General features: G+C 44.3%; 1 protein-coding gene across 2 annotated transcripts in view; it reads left to right on the top strand.

Annotated features, from left to right (window-relative positions):
- Positions 1 to 2,171: 2,171 nt before the first annotated feature.
- aff1 (AF4/FMR2 family, member 1) overlaps positions 2,172 to 27,766 on the top strand; it is a 37,381-nt gene continuing 11,786 nt past the window's right edge. For both annotated transcript variants that reach the window (XM_080530060.1, XM_080530059.1), the window contains exons 1-7: positions 2,172 to 2,277; positions 8,002 to 8,119; positions 11,480 to 12,346; positions 20,803 to 20,844; positions 21,324 to 21,410; positions 23,780 to 23,816; positions 25,837 to 25,891. In XM_080530060.1, coding sequence (XP_080386186.1) covers positions 2,261 to 2,277; positions 8,002 to 8,119; positions 11,480 to 12,346; positions 20,803 to 20,844; positions 21,324 to 21,410; positions 23,780 to 23,816; positions 25,837 to 25,891 — 1,223 coding nt within the window. In that variant the 5' untranslated portion in view covers positions 2,172 to 2,260. The remainder of the gene's footprint in view (positions 2,278 to 8,001; positions 8,120 to 11,479; positions 12,347 to 20,802; positions 20,845 to 21,323; positions 21,411 to 23,779; positions 23,817 to 25,836; positions 25,892 to 27,766) is intronic.

The raw sequence follows: 27,766 nt of genomic DNA, 5'->3' as shown, positions 1-27,766 counted from the left end.
ATGTGTGTGTGTGTGTGTGTTTTGATTGATTGATTGAAAACTTTATTAGAAGATTTGCAGAAGTAGGTACATGAAAGTACATATTACATACAAGGTCAACTAACAGGATAAAAACCCAAGAAAGCCACTGGCTTATTTCAATTGGGGTCCTTGATTCTCAATTCATCGTTACATGTAAGACAGACAAAAAAGCTAGTACTATCTACAAGATAATACAGACAAATAACTATTACTATCTACAAGATAAACACACATCCATCATGGGAAGAACAATACAACAAAACATAAGGTATGTACAGCGGGTAGGACAGGTGGGGACATACACCACAGGTGGGGGCGGGGGACAAAACACAAAGTATGTAAAAGTGTGTGTGTGTGTGTGTGTGTGTCTGGGTATGTGTGTATGATTACGATAGGGGTTTAGTGCATAAGTGCCAATGGACTTTGCACCATCAAGTACAACACTCTAATCAGTTGTTTTCACTAGCCAGGTATTAGCATCAGGAGTAGTAAGTGAAAATGAGAACGTAGGCCTCCTACATGTAAGCTATTCAATGGCATGAGCCAACACATTTCAGATCATTTATACATTTATTTTATTATATATATATATATATATATATATATATATATATATATATAGCTGCCATGGTGCGCCTCATAAACATTTCAAGTTGCTTGCCATGTGTTTCTGACAACAATCCGTTGAGTGCCATGTGTTTCTGACACCAATTGTATATATATATACTATATGGGGATATAACTGCATAATACTCTGATAAACATTCTCTACTACAGTACAAATACAGATCTACTACAATTCAATACAAATAATAATCCAGCATCCAATAAAAAAAGCAGCTATGTAAAAAATAAATAAAACATAATTAAAATAATAAAAATTATAATAATAATAAAAATATATAATAATAATAATAATAATAATAAATATATATATATAATTTTTAAAAGCAGCCATTCAGTGGGATTTTTGCACCGTTATCAATATGAGAAAGAACAGTTGGTCTTATTCTGAGGGGTTACAGGGAAGTGAAATGGGGAAAGTGATCTTTGGAATCGTGGGACAAAGGTAGAGTTCCGCATCCACTCATTGGCTGAAATGTGTGGACTGTTCTAGGCTGCAACCTCTTCACAGAATTAAAGGGGCTGCAAGATGCTGGAGAGCAGCAGAGGATTGGCCTGGCTTAACTGCTGCAGGAGTCAGGATCAGGAAGCAGCAGGATATAGACCTGCCCATTGAGGCTCCAGTACACATGCATAGCTTATCACTCAATGTCTTAGCCCTAATGTAACTATTTTACTTTGCTTAGATCAGACAGCTCATAGAGCGTCTTGTCGGTCTCTTACCTGTGTTTAATTTAATTATTGAATGATCCTTATATTATTATTTATGACTGTATGACTGGCATTTTTCTGACAACAGTTAACTAGGTTTGTACGTGTTTTGAAAAAGAGGTTATCTTTTTGGGGGGGAATGGGACATGACTGAAATTAAGAAATGACATGTGGAACAACTAATTCCATCTAAAGACACAAAATGTTCACAGTACAACAAATGTGGTGATTCATTCATTCACCAGACATTCTCGGGTTTATTTAACCTGTTTTCGAAAGTAGTGAATTACTACTATCAGCTAATTTGATTAGGCTCATTTACCTAAACATACAGTCAGTGATTTGGCAAAACAAATAACTTTTGATGCCATCCCTTACATTAGTTCGGGTAGGTAGGTAGGTGGTGATTCAGTCAAAATAACATGTCCATAATAGGACCGATGTGACTGTACCATTTCTCACACGCGGGGGTAACTGCGCAAACTTTGTTTCTATCTAATGACATTGAGGGAACTAAAACGTCCCAAATGAGAAGGTAAGTATATGAGATGTGGATTTGAGTATACGCAGTGCACGTGCACATTGTTTGTTTATACGTTTTTGTTGCATGTTGCGCCTCTGTTGTGTACAAGAACGCGCTTGTAACTCTCCTGCCTCCCCCGGTCGGACTGAACGAATAGAACAGCCCAGTGTTCTCTGAGAGCCAGACCCAAACGCACTGTTAGTAAGCCAACTATGAAAGAACATTGTAGACAGTTATTTCACGTAATCTAAATTCGATGGCGTTTTAACTGGTAACAAAAATGTGATCAAGAGGGGGGGGGAGGTTATCCAATTACGGATTGTTGTCAGAAACACATGGGGGCAAGCGACTTGAAATTCGGTTTTGAGGCTCAACTCAACCATGGCAGCTCGGTCAAGGTAAGCAGAATCGTTCTCATTGACATACATTGAGTACATTGAATTAATAATGTGTTTAGCGATCCGATCGTTTGACAGCATGTTATTGACTAAGCGTTAAAGTTGTGTCTCGGCTCGCAACTTTAATAAGTTGAATGTGGATACGTGCGATCGTATAATTCATGACATCAGTGATCCTTGTTTGTTATTCGCTGTTTTTAACTTTGTGAATTGTGTGGTTACGTAGCACAAGCCTAGCTTGTTCGCTTAGCCTTTTAGCGATCAAGCAAACCCCGAAGAAGGTAGAATCAGCTGGAACTAGTTCTCTCTCTCTCTCTCTCTCTCTCTCTCTCTCTCTCTCTCTCTCTCTCTCTCTCTCTCTCTCTCTCTCTCTCTCTCTCTCTCTCTCTCTCTCTCTCTCTCTCTCTCTCTCTCTCTCTCTCTCTCTCTCTCTCACCCAGCTAGCTAATGCTAGCTTCCCCTAGCCAAACAGCTGATCAACCATATCCCTTTAATAGGCCTTTAATGTCTTCACATAACAGCTTTGCCTACACGATCGTGTCCATCGGTTTTATGTATGAATGTATACAATTACTAACGCATTTAGTTTTTGTTATGTTTTCTCTACTCTGGTGAGACAGGCAAGCTCACAACATTATGAAGTTAGTTATGAAAATAGCTGGGTGGTCACGAGAAATCACCATAAACCTATGGCGTAAGTAGGTAGGGTAACTATTAGATGACATTTTAGAAATTAAAAAGATATATATATATCTGTGCATTTACTGCGTTCGATGGATCGTATTAGTTATGTCGGTGTCAAACTCGTTTAGTGCACTCAAAAAAGAGTTGGAAGAAGTGAGGTTGGAATATGGCGACTGATACGCATAGGCTCGAGCCCAGCCTCCTGCTGTTATGCATGCACAGCTGATTTACTCTTCTAGCTCAAATCTCACTCTCAGTTGGTTTGGTTTGGTTGAGAGGCTATCTGATTATGGATGTGGGGGCTCAGGTTAGGGTCTTTTCAAAGTTATTGGACGGTATTTTCTGTTTCTTAATAATTGAAGTTCTAAATAGGCTATGTTTCATGAATATTATGCATATAACTTGACTCATAGGTCACCTCATAGGTGCATAGGTCACTTCAAATCTCAGTTGGTTCGGTTGAGAGGCTATCTGATTATGGATGTGGGCTCAGGTTAGGGTATTTTCAAACGTTTTTGGACAGTATTGGACGGTATTTTCTGTTTCTTAATATGTTTCATGAATATTATTATGCATCACTTGACTCATAGGTCACCTCATAGGTGCATAAGGTCACTTCAAAACATTCCCAACCAAAGATACAGGGGGATACCCCTCCTAAGCCTAAGCCTTTCTGTTTCTTAATAATTGAAGGGGGATACCCCTCCTAAGCCTAAGCCTTTCTTAATAATTGAAGTTCTAAATATGTTTCATGAATATTATTATGCATCACTTGACTCATAGGTCACCTCATAGGTGCATAAGGTCACTTCAAAACATTCCCAACCAAAGATACAGGGGGATACCCCTCCTAAGCCTTTAAACAAGAACTTGTGCCTCTTTAAGATTTCCTTGTGAATCTTCAGACAGATAGGCTACATTTGATCGGCCTATGCAATCCTAACCCTAACCCTAACCCTGCATAGGCTTTAGGCCTACCTGTCAGTCGCCATAGCTGTGAAGTTTCTATGAACCATTCAGAGTAGAGAAATGATCTTTTTCCTATCCTGGATACAATAGATACACAGTTTTTCCATCCCAGTCTCAATAGTCTTTATAACCTCAAAATCAGACTCCTGTCTTGATGGAAATGTGTCACTTAATGTTATTATAGCATGCCAGTCTCTTTGAAATGTTCACCTATCTCCTGTCTCGCTGCAAATTATCTGCTATTTTGCTGGTTTCCACTGTTGCATTTATGAAAATGTGTTCATTTAACAAATGAGAGCTAATGTTTCAGTGGTGCGATGATGGATGTTATATTCATGTTTAATTCATGAATTAAACTGTTGCAGTTTAAACGACAAACAAAATAAATGGTATACTGTAGCACTCAGGCCGAGCTCAGATCATGTTAAACTAATTTTAATTCAATTTGATCTATGAATGTACAATCTTTGAAAGTGTTCTTCATGGAACGCAATAGGGTTCCTCAAAGGGTTTCTCCCAACAGGGACAGCCATAGAACCCTCTCGTTGCGAGGTAGAAAGAGTTAGAAACGTTTTTCTTAATGTCAATCAATTTCTAGAAACGTCATTACATCTAATGACAGTCTAGTATCAGCCAGTTTCAGTTAGTTTCAGTTTTCAACAGGGTTCTTTCTAACATGTTTACTAGGAAATATACAATTATTCTAGGCCTACACTGAGTTGCTACACTTTGTTGCTGTTTTCTGAATTAAAGTGAATTGGTTTCGGGGAGGTTTAATTGGCTAGACTTCTATTTAATCTCCATCTCCATCATCAACTGAGAAACAGGCGTTTGGTAGATAGACAAGACACAAACTGCAGTTGAATAATGTTGCAGCTAAGGCCTATTTTGATCCGAGTCCCCTTCAGAATGATGTAGACCTGCAGTGCAACAATTTGGAAGTGGAACCAGGGCTAAACTGTGGTGGCTCATCAGGAAAAACAGATGAAGCTCTCTGCGGTCTCTGAGTTTGATCAGTCAGTATTTTGCTACTAGAAGGTTATGACCTGAGTAATGATGCAGCCTGACCCGTATGTCGACCTTTCACCACTGCAGGTTTTGAATTCCCATTCTCTTCCTCTCTCCCGCAGCGCACTGTGCAGTCACTTACCGAACACTCGTGAATTTTAACTGAGTTGTGTTGCAAGAAGTATGGTGGAAAAAGACCCCTGTCCCATGCATGCCAGTCCAGTGCACCTTTTTAGAGTTTAGGGGCGCAAACAGCAGTGTGAACAAGTGCAAACTTTGGGGGGGAAAGCTGGAGAACGGGCCTGCAGCCCCAGTGGCGGTCCCCTCCCCCACCAATGGACTAAAGCTCTCCTTTTTTTTGGTTGAGGCCAGCTCAACGTTGCTAACTACAGAGAGCCTTGCGTGTCCTATAAAAGCCTGCCAGCATCTGACTTCTGTGGTCTGCAGGAATTTCAGTGCAAAACCTAGGCAGTGCATCAATTCATGTCTCGGCTCCGAGATGCCTGATGCCTTTGTTGCAGCAAGCACTGTCTTGTAGCCTTTGCACTGCACGTTTGGTTACCCCTTTCAAGAGCCACGACAGTTGATGATCAATTAAGTTTAGTTAGTTTTCCCTTTCTTTCATAGTCCTGTGTTGTTGTTGACACCCATCCAGAGTCATTCAGGGCTTCAACCAGTGAAATGATGAAGGCCATAGCCTAGGCTAATTCAAACAAGTAAAGTGTACAGTCAATAAAACAAGTAGGCCTATGCCTATTCAAACAGAGATTTCATAGGCCTTCGCAGACCTAGGTGGTCTACCTACTGACCCATTTAAAAAGAATTCTCTCATGTCTACAGTAATGTCCAGAGTTGGGGTGAAGGGAGTGATGGTGACTGGTTCGAGGGCATGGACTGAGCTGGTGGTTTGGGGCGGGGGCGATCGTTTTATGTGATAGATTCAGCAGCAGTTCATCAAAATACTATATAGACAAAATAAAAGACAACAACATACAGTGATATAGGCTAGACAAGTAGAGCACACAGATGACACATACTGTAGCTTTACCACAGTGATAATAAATGATTAACACTTGTAAATAACACCGGCACATGGTGGTACACACACACACACACACACCCGCCTCACACGGCCGTTTATTAGCACAGTGCTGATCCCTGATAACGGCTTCAGACAAACCTGTCCATGTCCTAGGCTAGGCTTCACGGCTGCTTTTGAAATGGTATCAACTAGTGTAACGGATCACGGATAATCCGTGATCCGTTCGGATCGCCCTCCACGGTTCGGAACGCATGTGTACCGCGGATCAATAGCAAAATCGTTTTTTTTTTTTTTCCCCCCCCCCCTAACACCAGGGGAGCCACCCCTCCTAAATGTCGTTGTTTGGTACCTGTACTGTAGCAATGACAATAAAGACCATTCATTCATTCAAATGTAACCGGTAGAAAAACAATCATGTGCGCTTTATTCTCACTCTCTGCATGCATACTGAGTTGACAACAACATTCATTCACTCATCTCTGTCCCACTTATATCACGTCATATCACCCGCTAAGCAGCCTGGGTGATTGTGTAAACACACAAAAAAAGTACTCTGTTACGTACTCACTCCACGTGAAGCTGGGAATCCACAGCAACAAGTATCATGGCGAGTGCTACGTTGGCGAACTGGAAAGGCCTCCCTCGTCATTGAAATCACATGTATGGGAGCACTTTGGCTTCCCTGTTACTTATAATAATGATGGAAGGAGGGAGGTCGATAAGAAAGTTACGGTGTGTAGGCATATATATGTTGTTATATATAGATGTTATATATATATGTGATATATATATCAGTTTTGACATCTTGAATGTTGTTTTTTTGTTTCACACATTAAAAGTGGTGTTTTTACAGAATTCAAGGAAAATGTTGTTTTTATTAAAAAATATATGTTTTGTGTTGATCCGAAAAATGATCCGATCCGTGACTCAAAATCCGTGACACGATCCGATCCGTGAGTTAGGTGATCCGTTACACCCCTAGTATCAACGTGCTTAACAACTAGGCTAGCCTTTTGTATTCCCAAATCAAAATTATTATTAGAACCACAAACTTTTACCTTTTGTTTTGTTAGGCCTACGTGAACAAACTGTCTGTCGACAATTCGGCTTCGGTGATCAGAAGTTAAATAAAAAACACTCAGTATGTTGTTTAGCAAGGGATTCGCAAACGTTTCTCTACTGTCTCGGCCCTCCAGTCAATCTCAACGATACTTCTGTGACTAATGAACCTTCAGCTGCACCGCATATTGTCTGTTAACTAGGCCAGCACACTTGTTGCTATGGAACCGTCAAGGGGGGACGTTTAAGATAATACCCTGTAATCTGGGAGCCTGCTCTATAGAGTTACGTGGTGCAGGTTAGGACCATAGCCAGGCCGTTCAAGGCCAATGTGCGTGTGTGTGCGCGCGCATACATCGTTGGCAGATTTGACAATCTGAAGTTGCAGCCAAGTTCCCTAGCCCGACTGAATTAGACTAAACACAACCCATCACAATAGAAATTTGATTTACCTCCAGTAAAATTCTAGGTTGTTTATCCATTTTATGTTTTGTCTGGCAGTAAGCCAGCTGGAGTGTTTGGAACAGATGTGAACGGTGTGATGGCAGCCCCATAGGAGTGTGTCTGTCTCTCTATAATTACACCTGTCTACAGTTATGACACACACACACACACACACACACACACACACACACACACACACACACACACTCACACACACACACACACACACACACATCCCCCTGAAGAGAGAGAGAGTTCACTCCCCCAGGATAGGCCAAAGTACTTGGTGCTTTAGTATATGTTGCCACAGAATAATTTGCTGTCTTCGAATCGAAATCTCTGTTGCTGGATGTTATTGCTGCATATAAGTGGCTAGTATCCTCAGGTGTTAACCCGAATGGCTCCTTAATGTGTTTAGCACCTTTCATATGAGCAACTTGCATAAAAAAAAAACTATTGCCATTGATTTGCTACTGTAAGTGACTAGTTTCACATCCTCATTCTCTGATGCTCCGCAGCCACAATGAAGAGAGGAACCTCCTTCGCATCCGAGAGTGGGAGCGACGGAGCCAGGAAACCATCCAGGATAAGGAGTTCTACCCGGAGAACGTTCCCCTCTTCGCGGAACCTTACAAGGTGAGTGCCTGTTCACCACCTCCAGACCCTTCTGTCCTGTAGTCTTAATCAGGGATGGGAATCGAGAACCGGTTCCAAATAGTTTGATCCATCGGAATCGTACGCCTCCAAGGTTGTTTATTTTTTGTGCCAGTTACATTTGACCTATTTGGTTCAAGCATATTCCCTTTTGAAAATGAGTGTTGTAATTTATTCAAATGTTACTAGGCATGCATGCCTGTTTTTTCGACTGTCAGTTTTAGATTTGTTTTCCAAGTTATATCCTTTTGTGTTCAGAGACTCAAGAGATAATAAAACAGCTGCATTGATGCTAAAAACCAGTGTAGGCCTACTTTTTGTCCACACAGAAAATGTATCACGAATCGATAAGGGAATCGATGCAGAATCGATAATGGCATCGATAACATTTGATCATTTCCCATCCCTAATCTTAATTGACAGAACTCTACCCATGTTCATGGATAGTTAACGTAGAGTAGAGGAGGCTGGTGGAGGTAGAAATCTTTTTCCTACTTTTTCTTGTGATGATTGATGGATAGATGATTTACCTACTTAGACAAATGGATTTGTTATAAATTGCTTTGGTTAAAGGCGTTAAATGTCTTGAATGTGAATCTGAGGACTTCTAATTTCTTAAACACGTTCATTACGTAGCATGCATGACAATGCTCAGATTTCCACCTGCACCAGCCTCCACTGGTGTAGTGTAATCTAGCCCCGAAACACTTAATAGAAAGTAATCGACACAATAGAAAGCTCTGTTCTGTGTGGCATTGGAGATCATTGTTCACTGTGTCATGTACGTGACATGAGAATGTTTTTGCAGTTTGATGAGACCTATTAGTCTTTACTAAGGCTATATCCTGCATCATGTATGTCTGTATAGTTTACATGATATTGACATGCTCATACGACAAGAATACTGACCATGCAATATTCTACTGGAACTTTCTGCAATACTCTCTAGTGTCATTCTTGTCCCTGGTCTTCATTAGCACCTCCTTAACCCTGTGCCTCCGTCCGTGCGTGTGCGTGTGCGTGTGTGTGTGCACACGTGTGTCACTGTCACTGAAGTAGATCCAGGCTCAAAGCCTTCCTTCAGTTTCTCCTCTTATGTAACTCTGGCTCAGAGTAACTTGAAGTGAGTGGTGTAGTGAGTCGGAGGCTGGGTGGGATGTCTGTAATGCATACCAGACTAGTCGGCTACATGTAGACGTTTCCAGGTGGAGAGGAAACACTTTCTATGTATGTGTTTTTTTCACATACAACAGAGATTACTGTTCAGATTGTAATCCGACACTCCATCTCCGAGATTTCATACTGGGTTATACTAGTGTATCTCAGTTAGGGCGACTAAGGCCTTATTGCCGGGGCTGAATTATGATAAGGAGCAGAGAGAAACTGTTGGCTTTTACCATTCAAAATATGATTGATAGATTTGCTAGCCAGTTTGATTGTTTATTTATGACATGAGCATTAAGAAGCCCAAGCCTGTGTTTTTAATAGGGGGTACAGCACAGAGCAGTAGGGGTTTTAATGAGGCCTCTTGGAGCCCCCAGTCTGAAGGGTAAACCCTGGGGACCCCCCACACCTCCCCATCAACACATCATCCCCCCCTTTTCTCCAAAGCCAGCCAGTCCTCAATCTGTCCCATCAGTGGCTGGCAGCAGCAGTAGCACAGTTAATTAGGCTCCCTGGAAAACAGGAGGGGAGGCAGCTTAAAATAACGCGGTGAGACTATTTATTTCCTCGGCTGCCGCCACCGCCGAGCGCTGGGAGCCCAGTGGGTCAGTCAGAGGAGCCTGTGTTTATGTCTTGTCCTGACCTCACACAGGAAGGGACGCGTTGGCGCAGTGCTATTCATCTATTATTTTCTTTCCTATGTTTTCTCTCCCTTCCTCTTTCTCTCTCTCTCTCTCTCACTCACTCTCTTTCACTTTTGCGTCATCTCTTCTCCACCCCCCCCCCCCCCCCCCCCACCCTTCATTCGTTTATTGAAGGCCAGTTTTCCTCTGTGGCGTCAAAAGGATAGCCACCTCAGACCTTGGCTAAGTTGTGTGATTTAGGCTATTTGTGCGAAGAATGAGACCCAGAGAGGGGCTTTTCTCTGCCAGAGAAGTTGTTCAGTTTCCCTGCTCGGCTGTCGTGATGCGTTTGGTTCCAGCCAATGAAAGCCACTTCAAAGCAGGCCTTTATATGCTGTTGTTTCAACGAGGCTTGTGTTGGCCAGTCCTTCCACTTTCGTCAGCTGGGTAGCCTATATGATATATGGGCATGCCTCTCAAGGTCAACGTTGTAGGTAAATTAGCTGTCAGTAACATGCCTGGCTTAGATACCGCTGCTGCTGGTGAGTCACCCCCTCCACCCCTCCGGCACTAAATCACAACTACTTTGTTTGGCAGCGACCAGAGGGAAACATGGTTGAGGTCTGTTTGCGACAGGCATTGTTGAGGGCCACTCTGGAGATGGATGGGTGGGCTTTGTGGATCGATCCAGAGACTAAGCTTAGGTGGGCTATGTACATGTATGTAGGAGGATGGCTTTGTACTCGGGAGGTGAATGATGGTCTAGTGCTAATCTGGTTCCCAGACACGTCCGGCCAAATGCTCGGTCTGCTGGACCGACGCATCGAACCTGGCCTTCGTTTACAATACAAGGATTGCGAGACTGATCCACAAGAAGTAGATTTCAGATTTTTTCCCCTGATGCCCGGCCTACACTGTCCCCCTGAGGATGTTGTTGTGTACAGTGATGAACACAGCTCATGAACTCTAAACCCCAGGGGGTTACTGTCACAGAATGAACATGGTCTTGTCTGGTCTTCCTGTTCTTTAAAGGTCATATTGGTTGGTTGTCAAAAATGATCAGCCGTAATTTGGTCTTTTGGGTAACACGCACAGACACAAAGGGCAACAAAAAAGGCTCTGCTCTATTTAGCTGCTTTTTTTTGGTCTGAAAGAAATCAACTTTAGTTACCTGCTGGATCTGTGCCGTACAGGCTCACTGTATTAGTTGCATAATAGGCCATGTCTTAATTTAAAGTTCATAGTTTAATAATTCATCATTTTCTAGTAGTCAATAAGTGCTCAGCGCAGCTGCCTTTTCCATTGAGTATTATCTGCTTGTTCTCTGCTTGATCTGCGCTGTGAGGGTGTTAGGTCTTCAGCAGACACTAATGCCACACTAGCGCTTGTGAACATTCTTTTAGAACTCTGAAAGTAGAAATCAGGACATTGTTTGATAATGCCATGTTCTCTCATACATTTAATAAGATGCCAAAAAAGCGGAAAACCATACAAGCAATCTTCACACAATCAATCAACACGGCAGAACTAATGTTTTTCTTTTGTTCATTCCCAGACGAACAAAGGAGATGAGCTGTCCAGTCGGATCCAAAGGATGCTGGGTAACTATGAAGACGTGAACAACCCTCACCCTCACCAGTGTTTGGACAGCTTCGCTAAGGACCCCCCGTCTCACGTGGCGTATGGGCGTTCGTCCCACGGCCGACCCTCTCACACGGACAAAGCCAAGCTTCCATTCCAGAACCCTCCCCAGTACGGGGGAACAACCCAGAGCGGCCACCCCAATAGCAGCCACTCTTCCCAGCCACCGAAGAAGCTTCCTGCCCCTGACCACCACGGCCCCTCATCCTCCTACACGAAGCCCTCCCTGGGCCACAGCCAAGGGGGGAGCGAGGGGAGCCCCGACACCCACCAGAGGAAGGCCGAACCCTGGCCAGACCTCCGGGAATGCGCCAGCCTCCCCCCAGTGTTGTCAGCCCTGTCCCCGCCCACCGAACCCTTATCCCCCCTACATTCCAGTGAACCCAGCGACTCTGAGCCCCAGGACACGGACGACAAGGAAACCCCCGAGAGGAGGAGGAGGAGGCGGGGATCCCCCGAACACACAGAGTCCCCCATCACCATGGAGTTGGTGTCCCCTTTGGACCCCCAGAGGGACACTCCTCTTCTGGCCAGCGAGGGGACAACGCTGCCCTCTCAGACCTTCCCTCCGCCCCTGGCTTCTAAGCCCAGTCTGGTCATGCCCCAGAAACCCACGGCCTACGTGAGGCCCATGGACGGGCAGGACCAGGTGACCAGCGAGTCCCCAGACCTGAAGCCCTCTCCTGAAGACTTCCACGGGCAGCCCTACGAGCCTTTACCAGACCTGAAGAGCACCAAGCCCAGCCTGTCCAAACTGAAGATACCATCACAGTCACTAGAGGTAAGTACAGTTTTTTTTTATGGTTGTGGTTCCTAGGTTTTGTGGTTTAAAGTCAGGGACACACTAGGGCAATGGTGGCTGGCACCGATAGCTTGCGATCAATGTTGGGGAAATATCTAATAAAGAAGTTACAGGACATATCAGCCTGAATCTGTCAGGCATTTGTTTGAATACTTCTAACCTTTAACCTTTCTGCTTTTACCAAAGCCTAACAATGTAGTAAACATCTGTGACCCAGGGTCACTGACCCTTGCCCTCGTGTGACCTGGCTATGACCTACAACTATGCTGGAACTAGTTTTTATGTGAGGGATATCAGTGTTAATCTGGCACACTGAAAGAGAGGGAGTTTTAACAGTAAATAACTGGACTAAGACGCCGGACTTCATGATTCATGATTAAAAGTGCGCAGCAAAACATGATAAAATGTTTAAGTAACATCTGCCTCAAACCTGGGCATGTAGTATAAATGGGACATGTTTAAAGATATTTAATTGGCTGGTTAATATTGAAGGTCCCTCTTCTTGCTCAACATGTAGCACAGTTTCGCTAATTTTGGGTAGAAAATTAAAAGGGTCAAAGCTCAAATCTACAGCAAGATGCCATTCAAAGACCAAATGTGACACAAAATGCTCCTTTCAGGCCCACTTATAGAAGTAAGCCTATTGTAACTAGGGATGCACCAATACCACTTTTTTTCAGACCAAGTACAAGTACTTGCCAATACTGAGTACCGATATACGGTAAGTATTTAATAATGCCATTACCGTTTTAACTATGACTTTGAAAACATGTTTTATTTTCATCAGCTGTTCCTCACATTCTGACTGTAACAAATTAAATATGTGACAGGGTCTAGTGTTTTGATCCGGAAGTCGGACATATCTTTTTTATTTTTTATTTATTTTAACAGATTATGAAAGTGCAGATTTAAGCTTTAAAATGATGTCATACTTTGAAATCTGAAAATAGTTGAAGATATGCTTATTTGAATCTTAGTACACTTCAAACCAAATACCAGAGAAAATCGCTCTTAATCAAAACAGACGCGTTTGCTACTATCGCGTTGGTAGCTAGCTATCAGCTAATAGAAAACATAGCTATGTAACATCTAACTGCATATTTAGCACATCACAACATGCTGATAGAACATGAACATGCTAAAAACACATAACTACACGCACTGTGATCACACAGTCCTTGCTTTTGAACAGTCCTAGAACTTAAGTATTAAGTGATCCTAAAACTGTTGTTTGTTATATTGAGTGGGCTCTTCAACACTGAAACTTTCATAATATGGCAAAATGCAAACCCCAACATGCAAACCCCAACTTACCCAGTCACAAATTTGCATGCTCTTGTCTAGTCCATGCGAGTCTATAGGTGGATATTTTCATATTTGGCTTCAAGACAGGATCTCATCTTACCACCCTTCTCTGTGAGTGGAACAGACCACACCATAAAGGGAAATTATTTTTGAGTGAGTAAATTGTTGAATACTGACCTGTCTCCTTTTAATAACTAATTACTAGCCCATTACAGTGACGATGAGTCGCGGTGACAGATTAATAGAATTAACAGTTGTTAGTGGTTTTCAAGCCTCAAGTACTTGATTCCTGGCCAATCACGAAGCACTGTGTGTAACCGAGGGAATGCAATGTCTATTTGTGTGCAAGATTTGTAACATATTGAATCGCCAGAGTATCAAAGACTCTTATTACAGCCGTCCTCTCGGATCAGAATGTTTTGCCCTTGAAATGCTTGTGAAAGCCGCAAAGCCACTCAGAGATAATTTACCCTCCGGTTGTTTTGCCACTGTAGGAGCTGAATACAGTTGACCACCATCACTTTGTACTTTTTTCGCTCCAGAGCATAGGAGGATAGTTTCTGACACCTCCTTTCATAGTTTTATTAATCCTGTGCTGGCCTCTGTGTTATGAGCCATGCTGTGTTATGAGGAATTTGGCCAATCCCCATTGCAGCCCTACATATCCCCCCCCCCCCCCCCCCCCCTCTACAGCCCCTGCACCTGCAGCGGTCCTGCTCATTGTTGGGGGCCCTGCCACACGTGTGGAACCCGCCCCCCGCCACCCCCCCCCCCCTCCCCATCATCAGCAGTGCTGAATAGGCAGCAAGCGTTTTCACCACTGGGACTAATCCAGCACAGGATAGCTGTGCAGTGACTCATACCCAAACCCCACCTCTCACCCTGCTAGACACACTCATGTCTGTACTGCACCAGTCCCTGTCCGCTGGTGGTGATGCCTCTCTCTCTCTCTCTCTCTCTCTCTCTCTCTCTCTCTCTCTCTCTCTCTCGACAGAGTTACACCCTAAATAAAGACCTATAGGCTTTCAGTCACTTCAACACAACATTGCTCAGCCTGGGTAGAGGTCCCGTGGAAAAACAATTGGACGTGTTTCTTAGAAACATTTCAAGATTTTCCCCTTGAAAAAAAAGAGAAAAAAGAAGAAAGTTGGACATTTAAGCCATCTTCTCATTCTGGGCCACTTCCCTTGCCTTTTGTCAACAACCCAAATTTGATCCAATCTCTGTGTTCAACGTCATAAAAGGGACCAAGTAATTTGATTGGACGAGGCATTCCATGAGCGCTGATCAGATTTCCAAAGAGAATTAACGAACGCAGCCATTGTGGGTTGGTTGTGCTGCTGCCTCAGGTTGCAGCAGACAGTGGAACATAGATATTGATGTAGAGGTGTGTGGGTGTCTGAGACACTGCCAAAGAAGCTGTGTACACACACAAGGATCCGGCCAAGCCAAACCCTCCGTTTATTTCATTGGCGTTTCTGTCCTCATCCTGCCTGTCCTGGCCTCCTCTCCGTCTATCTGTCTCTGTCTCTCTCTCTCTCCCTACGAAGAATAGTACTGCAGCCTAAGCGCTCCCTCAACAACATGCACAGCACTGTAATGTCGAAGACCCAGGACTAGTGGTGTACGGTTGCAGTATTTTGGCAGTCGACTTCAAAATAGCAAACTGTCAAAAAATGACCGAAACTGGGCTAGCTATGCATTGGGAAAAGATTGCCATTCTCTACAAGACACTATCTACCATTTTCGTTGTCTCTGACATAAATTAGCAGTGGAATTTGGAGTCGATTCTTCTCCCTCTCAAAATTCCAGTCGACTCTGACTCTTGAGACTCTAGCTATCAGGGATGGAGAGCTGTAGGAGGTAGTACGGTAGGCCTAGCTATCGTGGAGGTGCTGACTAGTGCTGTAGGAGGTAGTACGGTAGACCTAGCTATTGTGGAGGTGCTGACTAGTGCTGTAGGAGGTAGTACGGTAGGCCTAGCTATTGTGGAGGTGCTGACTAGTGCTGTAGGAGGTAGTACAGTAGGCCTAGCTATTCATTGCGATGTTCTTTCTTACCTGCTACTAGCTAGCTACCAACACGATGGCCGCAAACGTTGTTTTGATTCAGAGCAACTTTCTCTGGTATTTGGTTTGAGGTGTAGCATTCCAATATTCAACTATTTTCAGATTTCAATGTATGACACATCATTTGAAAGCTTACAATCTGCACTTTCATAATCTGTAAAAAACTGAAAATTTACCTTGGGGGACTTTTTCCACAAGACCCTGTCACATATATGATATATGGCTAGATAATAACAACAACAAAAAACATCATGACTAAACTATGAAGGTTTTGGATCTGTCTGAGCAGACATTGTGAACTGAGTTGAGTTGTTTGAGGGCAGTCAGGAGTTCTTTGAAGAAGAAGTCAGGAACAAATCCAGGTTTTCTGCTGCACGTCTGGGGTCAGCCAGTGACGCGACCGAAGTACGGGCTCTCAACAGCCGGGAACTGGGTGTGTGTCTCTGTGTGGCTTTGCACTCGAAACGCCCCCACACACACACACACACACTCACACACTCACACACTGTCACAGCCCGCAGCCCGGTGCCTGTAAACACACACATTCACTCCAAGAGGGAAAGGACAATCTCAGTAGTAGTAGTAGTAGTAGTAGTAGTAGTAGGCCTCAACACAACATGGCAGATATGGAAGCTTTGCTCAGACCAACACAAGGTAAATGTACTCACTATTTCATCACCTAGGCAAGGCCGATACATTCTTACCTCAGACAGCAATGCTGTCGTAGTGTATAAATCAAAGTATACTTGCCTGCTAGCTAGACGCACCAAGTTTCTGTGAGGTGGTGCTGCTATGTCAACATTTAGGTGTATGTTGTTGTTGCCTGTGTCGTATCCAGACCGGGATCCGCTGTTTGCAACAACTATGGCCATTGTTTGTAGCCATAGGAAATCTCTCTCCAGCATAAGCAAGAGTTGTGTGTGCTGCTGGAATGCTGTTGGGCAATGGGACTGTGCCAGAGTTGTAGTATGGCTGTGTGGGGGGAGGGTGTGTCGTGGTTAAGTTGCTCGATGGAGATGAATCATCCGCTGAGAGAGAGTGAGTTACAGTAATCTAGAAATCTCTGTCACAGCACGTAGGCCTATGGGCCTACACAACATACTGCGTATTCTCTTCAGGGGGTTTATGTCAAGTCAAATACTAGTGTGTATACACTACTACCATTGTCAACAAGTATTTTACTGTTAACAATACATTTTTTCTAGTCATATAGTAAGTATATTGTACTACAACTGTCTGTCTGCTCTTGTGGCTGTTTGTTTTTTGGGTTTGTATTAGGCTAATGTATTAAGCTCTCGTTGTTATCCGACTTGTCTTTGTGTCCCATCTATGGCCTGTTGACGGCCGGGAGTGTGTAGTGCACAGCTGGACTTCCTGGATTAGGCTAAGCATGGCCAAGCATTTGATCACTGCATGCAGGTTCCCCTCAGAACAAAGTCAGCTGTCCCTGTTGGTGAGCCTTGACGTAGGCCCGTCCTCCACTCTCCTCCCCCGCTCTTCTGTGCCTCTTCTACACTGCCCTGCTGCGGAAGTATTTGGACAGTGAAGCATGTTTTCTTCTTTTGGCTCTACACTCCAAACTATTTTTGCTTTCGAATGAATGTTATCAAGTAATGAATATGAGATTAAAGTACAGATTGTCAGCTTGTCATCAAGCACTCGTGTATAGAGATTTGTCGTATACACACGTGCAGTACAGGTCTGCCTGAAGTCTGCGAGAACGTTCCACTTTTTGGCCCTGAAAAACGCCCTAGTTGTTATGGCAGTAGGTAGACAAGATGTTTCTGTTGCTGCTGTCAGCAGTTACATAATCAATGAGTACAAACAACTTGTACTTAAACTCATATTTGAGTATAAGTGTTTGATTTAATCCAAACTTTTGAAGTATAAAGCCAGAAGAAGAATCAATGCTCCACTGTCCAAATACTTACGCAGGGCACTGTAACTACCAGTTTAAAGGTAGTGTGTGCACACAACCAAGTAAACTAGAAGTGTTCGATTTACCTTGACTGTTGGGCGGGATTTGCACCTTTCTTACCATTCCATTAGTTCATAAGTGAAAACAACCAAGTCGATGAATTGGATGTTCTAAAATGAATGCATTCTACCACGAGTGCAGAGCATTGTCTTATGACAGGTGTTGTTCCTACACAACGCTCAAGGCCTTGACTGACTTGACTGACTTCAAGGGTGTGGAACCAATCTGATTCTAATATTAGAGAGCATCTGTGATCAAATAGATCCTAATTTTGAGATTCTTGCTTATGTTACAAAACCATGAAATCGTTAGTTGCTGTTGTTTTGAAGTCACTTTTAGAATACGTTATATGCACTTTTAAGTTTGTAGAGCTGCAGGTAAAGCACCTGTTTCGTTTCGTGTGAAATGCGAGTTGCTCAGCTGGCTGACTCACTGAAAAATCTATGCTAGCCTTTTCTACATTTCCAACTAAATAAGGCTGCAACTTTGCTAAAAAAACATGAAAATAATTGACAGATTTATTGTTTCAGTTACAAGTAGTCAGACTGCAACCAAGGTAACCATATGAAAGCACATTTTAGCCAGGCTTTATTATTTAACCCTAAACTTGTTATTAACCCTAACCCTGTCGGAATGCTACCGTGATTTTAATGGCAATGATTCAACCACCAAGTATCTCTTTGTCAGGCTGGTGCTTAGTGGTGGAGATGCTACCATGGACGTCCAGGCCATGCTCAGTCTCTGATGGAAGGCTAGGAAGTTCTCCTCACCCCCACTTAAGTTTCTTGACTATAGCTAAAAAATATACACATACATTAAAGGCCCATTACTATTTCTTATGACTGATGGATATCAGATTCATATATTTAGACAAATGTATCTGTTGCAAGTCGCTTTGGATAAAATGCCAAACATTTAAATGTAGTGAAACTGATGGGAGGACTGTCTGCTAGATTACCCTCCCTTCTTCCCCCTGTTTCCCTCTCCCTTCTTTCCCCTGTTTCCCTCTCCCTTCTTTCCCCTGTTTCCCTCTCCCTTCTTTCCCCTGTTTCCCTCTCCCTTCTTTCCCCTGTTTCCCTCTCCCTTCTTTCCCCTCATTCTCCTGTCATTTTCTCCTCATCAACAAGCCCGGCGAAGGCGCCAGTGTGTACCATGTGTACTCTATCAGTCTACCTCACTCTGCCAAAGGCTGCCAGCCCACTTGTTTGGCCCTCCCTCATCCACAGTAGTACAGGACACACACACACACACACACACACACACACACACACACACACACACACCCTTCTCAGTCCTGCAGCTGCAGCAAGAGACACTGTGTTTGTAAAAGATCAATCTTGGGAGAGCCTTGTCCCCTGTCTTATCTAATGGGCCAGTCAGCACTGCCTAGTTAAGTATTAAGTGGCCCTCTTGTGTTTGCACTGTAGCGTGGTGCATTGTTTCTCTAGTAGAGAGACGGGGAGGGAGTCACACACACACACACACACACACACACACACACGCACGCACACACACACACCACCGCTCTACGCTTAGCCCTGCGTGTGTGGAAGCCAGGCTGGCTGTCTGTGTGTGTGCGTGCAAGTGACCTCAGCTGCCTTCTCAGGACCTCAGCACTGAGCCCAGGACAATAGATGAGCTTTGTCACCACCTTATGTAATGACTCTGCCGACCACTCAGAACTAACCCCCTTATCTGAAAACACGAGAATCTGAGGCCGGCCAAAAGAATCTCGCACAAAGGTTTGCGTGCTACCGAGAGTTTTTCTGTAAAACTACCCACCCCCCCTTACCCCCAGTCAGTTTATAAACAGATATTTAACTTTGATCTCTGCCCAACCGCTAACAACTCAAAGTCGCAGCAGCAGTAATTTGAGGCGAGCAGAGAAGTTTGACTGCCTTGTGTCTGTGGTTTGTCAGATATGCAATGTTCTCCGGGTCTGGGGTTTGTTGAGTAAGCATCTGTTAGCTGTTATGTCTGGATGATGAGTCACCAGTCTGACAGAGAACCAAATAAAACACTTCGGAGAAGGGACTTTAATTAAAACCAAGGCCGCAATTAACTCCCTGTTGCGTGTAGAGGGGCGAGTCCACAGCAATGGGGTTTAATATGATTTGATTATGATCTCAATGTACTACTCAGCGTCCCAGTTTTTCTCCACTTTCTCCCCCGAAGCGTGCAGTTCCCCACACTGATCTCAAAACACAGGATTGGTCTAAGCGTGGGCGCTAACGCCAAGCCATTCCCATTTTAGATCCATTGTGCGAAAGGGTATACTTCAGGAGAAGGGTCTCTGAGACGTAGGGTGTAGGTCAGGAGGCTTAGGGAGACGTCAGTCTAATGTTTGGTCAAGGTTTGACACGCATATGTGCAAAAAGGAACTTTGTTATGGGTTCAGGAATGTGTGGAGAGAATGTCCTAGCTGAGCGGCGTGCTGGGGAGCCTCTCCACAAACATGTTTTTAATAACCGCGGTGATAACGATACTTTTAACACGGTGTGATCGAGGCACAGGCCTTGAATGTCTTATAGGTATTAGTTATGTGATAGGTATAGTTATGTTATAGAGAGAGTTATGTTATAGATGATGCATTGGTTGATATTCTGGATTTGGTACATTCTCAGTCAGTCAAGAAGACAACTTTTCAATTCCAGTCAATGTTTTGACCAATACTTAAACGCTAAACGGACACACACCACACACACACCACACATGCACCACACATGCACACCACACACACACACACACACACTCCTGCCCTCACAGGCTGACCTCTGCGATGGCCCCTCTCCCCAGTCCTACTTGACTATCAGGTGTGAGGTCATGGGGCTTTTGCGGGAGGCTCCCACTGTGTGCGTGTGTGTGTGTGTGTGCATGTGTGCGTGTGCATATGTGTACGCGTGTCAGTGAAAGTCACATGGCTGTTGTGGTGGTTCAACAAGCATTTCCCCCCACATGCAATTGCTATGTTCAAGCACTCTCATCCCTCGCCTTCCAATCGTCTCCTTCCTGGCTGATTCTGTGCACTCAAACTCTCTCCTTCTCCTCTTCTCTCCCCCCCCCCCCCCCTCCCCCCCCTCCAGACTTTATCAAATGAAGCTCACTGTGTGGAGGACATTCTGAGGGTGAGTAGTACGCAAACCTTTTTGCCAGCTAATCCATCGTCCTGTTTATGTAGAAAGGCGTGGCTCATGCCTGTTAGCGTTGTAGTGATTATCAGCGTCATCCAGAATGTCGGCTTGCTAAAGAGGGATCAGAGTCCCGGCACATGGCTGATTTGTTCACATTCCAGTTTCGTAGTTATTTTTTTATTTATTTTTTAAATCTGAGGCATGTCTCCTCAGAGTGTGCATGCCATGCATTCAGGGCAACAGCCACAGCAGCCTATAATGGGCTGTGTTTAAGCAGTCACACTAGGATTGTGTTGTTGTTGTTGTCGTTCTCCTCTCTGTCTCTCTGGGTCGTGTTGCCCTCAGAAGGGCACCGTGTGTCTGTGTGTCTGTGTGTCTGTGTGTCTGTGTGTCTGTGTGTGTGTGTGTGTGTGTGTGTGTGTGTGTGTAATGGCCTCTAATCTGTTTCTCATGTCATCTCTGTGCTCCGTCAGGAAATGACCCACTCCTGGCCCCCTCTGCTGACAGCCATCCACACACCCAGCACAGCCGAGCCCTCCAAGTTCTCCTTCCCAGCCAAGGTGAGAGCCCAGCTACCTAATAATAGCATACTGCTGCTGCTACTACTACTATTACTACTACTACTACCACTACCACTACTAGTACTACTACTACTACTGCTGCTGCTACTACAACTACTACTGTAATACAACTACTACTGTAATACAACTACTACTACTACTACTACTACCACTACTAATACTACTATTGTAATACTACTGCTACTACTACTGCTTCTGCTACTACTGATACAACTACTACAACATTTGTTTTGGATTTACTAAATTCTAGCAGCCCAATGTACTACTACTGCTACTACTGCTACTACTACTTTTTTGTTTTGTTTACACACTGTATTTCTAGTGTGTAAAAGCAACTCAGAATCCCCAATGCCAGCTAGTTATGGCTGTAACCACTTGTACAATATGCACATACCAGTGTTAATTTTCTTTTCTTTCCATGAATCATCATCATTGTTATCTAGAACAGAGTTGCTAAGAGAGAGAGCATGAATCAGAATGAATGCTCTTATTACATGAATGTACGGGTACACAGAGTAAAACTCTTGGGTTCAGGTTCTTCGACATTGACATTGCAGCAGAACTCCATCACAAAATCAATAATAAAATAAAGCAGGATATACATTCAACTAAATCAACAATAACAGCAATAGCAGCAGCGGAATAATACAAATCAACAATAATAGAGTAAGTGAGTAGGATGATAATAGGATGAATGAATGAATGAATGGTCTTTATTGTCATTGCTATAGTACAGGTACCAAACAACGACATTTGGGAGGGGGGGCTCCCCTGGTGTTAGGAAAGAGAAAAAAAAAACAAGAAGGGAAAGGAGCTGGTTTACATAAATAAAGGCTATGTACACTATCCACTATACTATACTGTACAGATAAGACGACTAGGGTTGTCATATTGCACATAGTGTTATTGCACATTCATGAATGAATGAATGAATGAATGAATGAATGGACTTTATTGTCATTGCTACAGTACAGGTACCAAACAACGAAATTTAGGAGGGGTGGCTCCCCTGGTGTCATTTAAAGTGTCGCAGTTTGCAGGCTTGAAATGTACACATTTGTGCCTCAGCACTACACCTGATTTTTTCAATCCAGCAGCTGCCATCAATCCGTCCAGACTGTCCAGGGCCCAGAACCTAGAAACGAGTAGGATGATGTGATGAGTCAGGCTAATAGTAGTTGTACTACAGCGGGCCAGTTGTGCTGCTGTAGGACAGTAGTTCAAAACGCTGTGCAGGTTCATACAGTATGCAATAACATAGTTCAGATAGGATACATTACAGAAGTTCAAGTAGTAGTCAGGTGGTGCAAAAATGCTGTGCAAGTTGCATAAGGTGTGCAATATGGTACTGATATGGAGCAGTACAGAAAGTTCAAGTACAGGTAGTGTGCAGGTAGTCATAATATATATTATTAATGCAGTAGGGATGGTTTGGGGGAGACAGTAATTTGCCTTCTACCAGTGCATTTCCCTAGGAGCCTGATCGCTTGAGGGGAAATAGCTGTTCAACATCCTCTGGGTTTTAGCCCCGAGGCTACGGTACCGTTTCCCCGACGGCGGTAGTTCGAACATTTTCTGATTTGGGTGGCTGGGGTCTTTGATAATCCTGAGGGCCTTTCTGACACACCGGCCGCTGTAGATGTCCTGGATGGAGGGAAGCGCACAACCGCTGATCTTCTCGGCTGTCCGCACTACCCTTTGCAGCGCTTTGCGATTTTGGGCAGTGCAGTTCTCGTACCAGGCAGTGATACAGCCTGTCAGGATGCTCTCAGTTGTGCCTCTGAAGAAGGCCCCCCAGTATCTTAGGCCCTAAGCCGAACTCTTTCAACCGCCTGAAATGGAAGAGGCGACGTTGTGCTTTTTGCACCACTTGGTTGCCGTGTGCATCCCAGGTGAGGTCGTAGTGATGTGAACCCCCAGGAACATGATGCTGTCAACCCTCTCTACAGCAGACCCGTTGATGGTGATGGGGTCTTGTGCCTGCCTTTTTTCCCTGAAATCCACCACCAGCTTCTTGGTGTTGTCAGCGTTGAGTGCAAGGTTATAGGCTGTCTCGTTGCCGTCAGTGATCAGGCCAATCACTGTCGTGTCGTTGGCGAAGTTGATTACCGTGTTGGAGCTGCGAGTGGCCAAGCAATCTCGTTTACCTCACTGCTATATTCTTCAGCCCTGGAGAGTAACACCGTACGTTGTTAGTCATGAAACCTACTCCACCTCCTTTGCTTTTCCCTGAAAGTTCCTTTGTTCTGTTGATATGCTGTAACTCTGCGTAGTCACCATATCAGTGGTAGTAACACCTGATTTCTGTCCAGTAAAGCTGCTTATCTGTACTCTCTCCCCCTTCACAGGAAGCACAGCATGTCCCACCGGCATTTCCAGGACAAAGTAAGTCTCTCTGGGGAGATGGGGCGATTCTACACTAGTTCACACATCACTGGGTCATACAGAATATCCCTGGGATTTTACATTTTAACCATTTGTGACGGCATCTGGTGAAACCGGGAACAAGTCGGCAGCTGATCAAATGTTCAGACTTTTATTCTGAAAAGATGAAATAAATGTCAACGTTGTTGAAAATCATTGACGCACTCGCTAGTCAACTAACACAGCTTGTTTTGTGAGCCTGCTAACAATGTAAACTAGTGTTATAGGTAACAAGGTAGTAGTGGGGATTACTCACGGATCCATTGCATTTCAATATTTTGTCTCATTGGTTTTCAACAACGTTGACATTTATGACACATTTTCAGAATAAAGGTCAGAACAATTTGATTGGTTGCAGACTTGTTCCCGGTTTCACCAGCTGCTGGGGTTTTGGTCCCCAAGTAGGTCACGGTCATTTTTCTTTTTTCTTTTTTTTATACAGATTATGAAAGTGCAGATTGTATGGTGTCAACTGACATTGAAATCTGAAGATATGCTTATTTGACTGCTACATCGCACTTGCTAGCTAGCTAGCTAGCAGCTAACAACAAAGAACATGGCTATGTGACATCTAACATCTGCATGTTTAGCACATCACAGCATGCTGATAGAACATGAACATGCTAAAAACACATAACTAGATGATTCTGAACAGTCCTAAAAGGTACGTTTGGATCAGACATGGATCACTAACACTCACGGTACAAAGCAGGCAGTCCATACAGCGAGTCTAAAACAAGCCGAGTTCGCTGACAAATGATAAGTATTTAGTGACCCTAAAACTGTTTGTTATATTGAGTGGGCTCTTCAACACTTACTTTTGTAATATGAAAAAAAAGAACAAAGAAAAATAAGCTTTTTTGTCATTTCTGTGACTTCACTATACCAGACATCTTAAACCTTTCACCAGCCCCTGTCACATTTAGCAGACGCTTTTATCCAAAGTGACTTACAATTAGAGATTACAGGGACACTCTCTCTGGAGTAACTTGGGGCTAAGTGCCTTAAATATCACTGCTCAGCAATGGGCTTTAGCCTCGTCCTCTGTTCTGTTTGCTAAGAGAGTGATAGTCAGACGACTTGCATAAAGCACACATCTGGTACCAATGGTATGACATTAATATACATTGTGTTTAAAACACAAAACACGCCATTGTTCCTCTCAAACTAACACATACAACTGTGTACTGAGGCTTTATTAGCTCATGGAAGTTGATGGGGTGGCTCTCTCTCTCTCTCTCTCTCTCTCTCTCTCTCTCTCTCTCTCTCTCTCTCTCTCTCTCTCTCTTGTGTTCTCTCTCTCTCGTGTTCTCTGTTAACTCCATCACAAAAACATGGGAATGGAAAAAAGAAACAGCCTGGTGGTGTCAACTCAAATTAGACTCAGCTGAGAAAGGACTTTGACCCCCCCTGACACACACACACACACACACACACACACACACACACACACACACACACACACACACACACACACACTCCCACCCCGTGGTCTCTGAACATCAAAGCCACTTCTATAACTATCACTTCCTTGGCTGCATCGGCACGCTAGCAAACGCTCTCTCTCTCTCTCTCTCTCCTTCTCTCTCTCTCTCTCTCTCTCTTCATCTCTGCCGGACGTCCATCACAAACACTTGAACCTCTGGCCTCCCTCAGCTAAAGCAGTCATTGATCACAGCCGTGGTGTTTATCTCTCGTCCATTAATCTGAGAGGTCCAGCCAAGAACCAATAAACTTTTGCTAGCTAGCTGCTCCTCCTGTGCAAGCCTAGCTCCGCCCCCTGGCCCTGGTGCTCTCTCTCTTCAAGTTTTATTGTTATTTTTGTTTAAGTGTCCCTCCCTCTAGGCTTAGGTCAGTGGTGATGTGCAGTTTAGGGGGATGTGTCCTCCTATGTGGTGCTTTTGTAATGATGTCTGTCTCTCTCTCTCTCTCTCTCTCTCTCTCTCTCTCTCTCTCTCTCTCTCCCCCCACCCTTCTCTAGAACACTATGGCTCCCCTCCAACAGCTCCCTCCAGTATCAATCAACAGAGCTCATCGTGAGTATATTACCTCTTTGTCATGTTCATGCCCCTATCGGCCACGGTGTGCCACAAGGGTCCATTTTGCTCCCCTTCACTATGCCCTCCCGGTGGAGTTGAAAAGTTCATGATGTCCCTACTGTGGTTAGACGATATCCAGGAGGGATGGGGGTGGGGTGGGGTTTGACACAGTGAGTCCAGTGCTGCTCTGTGGGTATTAGATCCCTTTTCAGTTACGCACTCTTCAGAAATGTCACAGCTCTCAGATCACTGAGAGAGGCTGACGCGGGGAGGCGTGGCGTGCATTGGCGTGCGTGTGTGTGTTCGGGTTCGCTCCTTACATGAATGCCACAGATGGGTATCCTGCCCCCCCCCCCCTTATTTTTCATGACTTACAGTGCACAGGGCCTGCAGGATCAGTGTCCCATACAGTACCAGTGTTCTGTCTCATAATCTCCCTGTATGTCTTGCCCTTGCTCTTTAACATCACAATGAGATCATTATCTGTATATTTCAGTTCACGAAATACTAGTTCGCTAGTCCCTACTTCCCTCACGAGTTGAATGAGAAAAAGCACCATATCATGCAATTGACTTGTGTTGGATGAGGACCTCAGGCAGTCACATGCACGCACACGCACGCACACGCACACACACGCAAACACACACCCCACCTGAGCCTGATCACGTGACAGGAAGCCGTTGGTGGGCCTTGCAGAGCCTTGGTGGGCTAGCTAACCTCACATGGAGCCCTCCTGTCTATTTATAGCCATAGAGAGAAGACAGGCGGGCTGGAGAGACCAGGGAGAGGAGGGAGAAAGTTGCCCCCAAAGTATTAGACGTATTTCAAATACTTTTGCGCGTTGGCTTTTAGCGTTTGCTTGTGCCTGCCTGGAGTGCCAGATGGGTGAGGGTGTGCACTTTCTAGCACAGCTAAGTATTTACAAAAAACATTGTACATTTCAAGTACTATTTGAAACCAGATGGTGGACCCATAATGCTGATCTGAGGTTTGCGTTTTTGCCTCCAACCTAATGGTTCAGGTTTAGGCTTTGGGGCGGGTAACCCGATTCTCCATCTGTGCCTCAGGTACGTCTTGTACCTTTTAGCACGGAGAGGAGCTCACCTGGCAGGTAAATGAGCCTGCTCACCCCCACAGCTCCTCCATTATTGATGAACAGAGCCAGTACCGAGAGCTTTCCCTTGGGCAAATCTGAAATGACACCCCGTTCCTCCACACAGGGCTCACTCAGACTCTCTCTCTCTCTCTCTCTCTCTCTCTCTCTCTCTCTCTCTCTCTCTCTCTCTCTCTCTCTCTCTCTCTCTCTCTCTCTCTGTATCTCTCTTTAAGCTCAAGGCTGCCAGGCTTGGTGCCAAAGACAACACAAAACGTGGACACGTGGAATACGCATTAACAAATGCTAGGCTAATTCATGGAGACCCTTTTTAAATTAGTCATGACAGGTGTATTCGTCTTGAGTACAGAGGATTACAAAATATTTGTTCTAGTTCAGGGTTGCATAAGACTAGGTACTAACGTCTCCTGCTTTGTGAGAGTGGTTGTTTGAGTCATGGCAGGTTGGGTTGTGTAGTGTGTGTGTGTGTGTGTGTGTGTGTGTGTGTGTGTGTGAGAAAGGCACATCTGGTGGAGTGCTCCAGGGGGCTTCTCAGAGATCCTGGAGGCTTCTGTGTTTGTGCCGGAGGGGGTCCCGCTGAGGGGAGGAGGGTTATGGGAGGATTATGGGGGGCAAAGGATTTATATTTAAGGGGCTGTGTGGAGGCTGTACCTCCACAGAGTTCATCCCAGTGTTGTTGTCTTCTGTGTTGTGTTGTGCTCCGCTATCTCCTAGAACTAGTACAGACCACATTGCCAAGTTGATACACGTTACTATAA

Source organism: Nansenia antarctica (genome assembly GCF_963989245.1).
Source record: "Nansenia antarctica genome assembly, chromosome: 4".
Taxonomy (NCBI): domain Eukaryota; kingdom Metazoa; phylum Chordata; class Actinopteri; order Argentiniformes; family Microstomatidae; genus Nansenia; species Nansenia antarctica.
The sequence above is the reverse complement of the archived record's forward strand: the minus strand, read 5'-3'. Positions and strand labels throughout refer to the sequence as shown.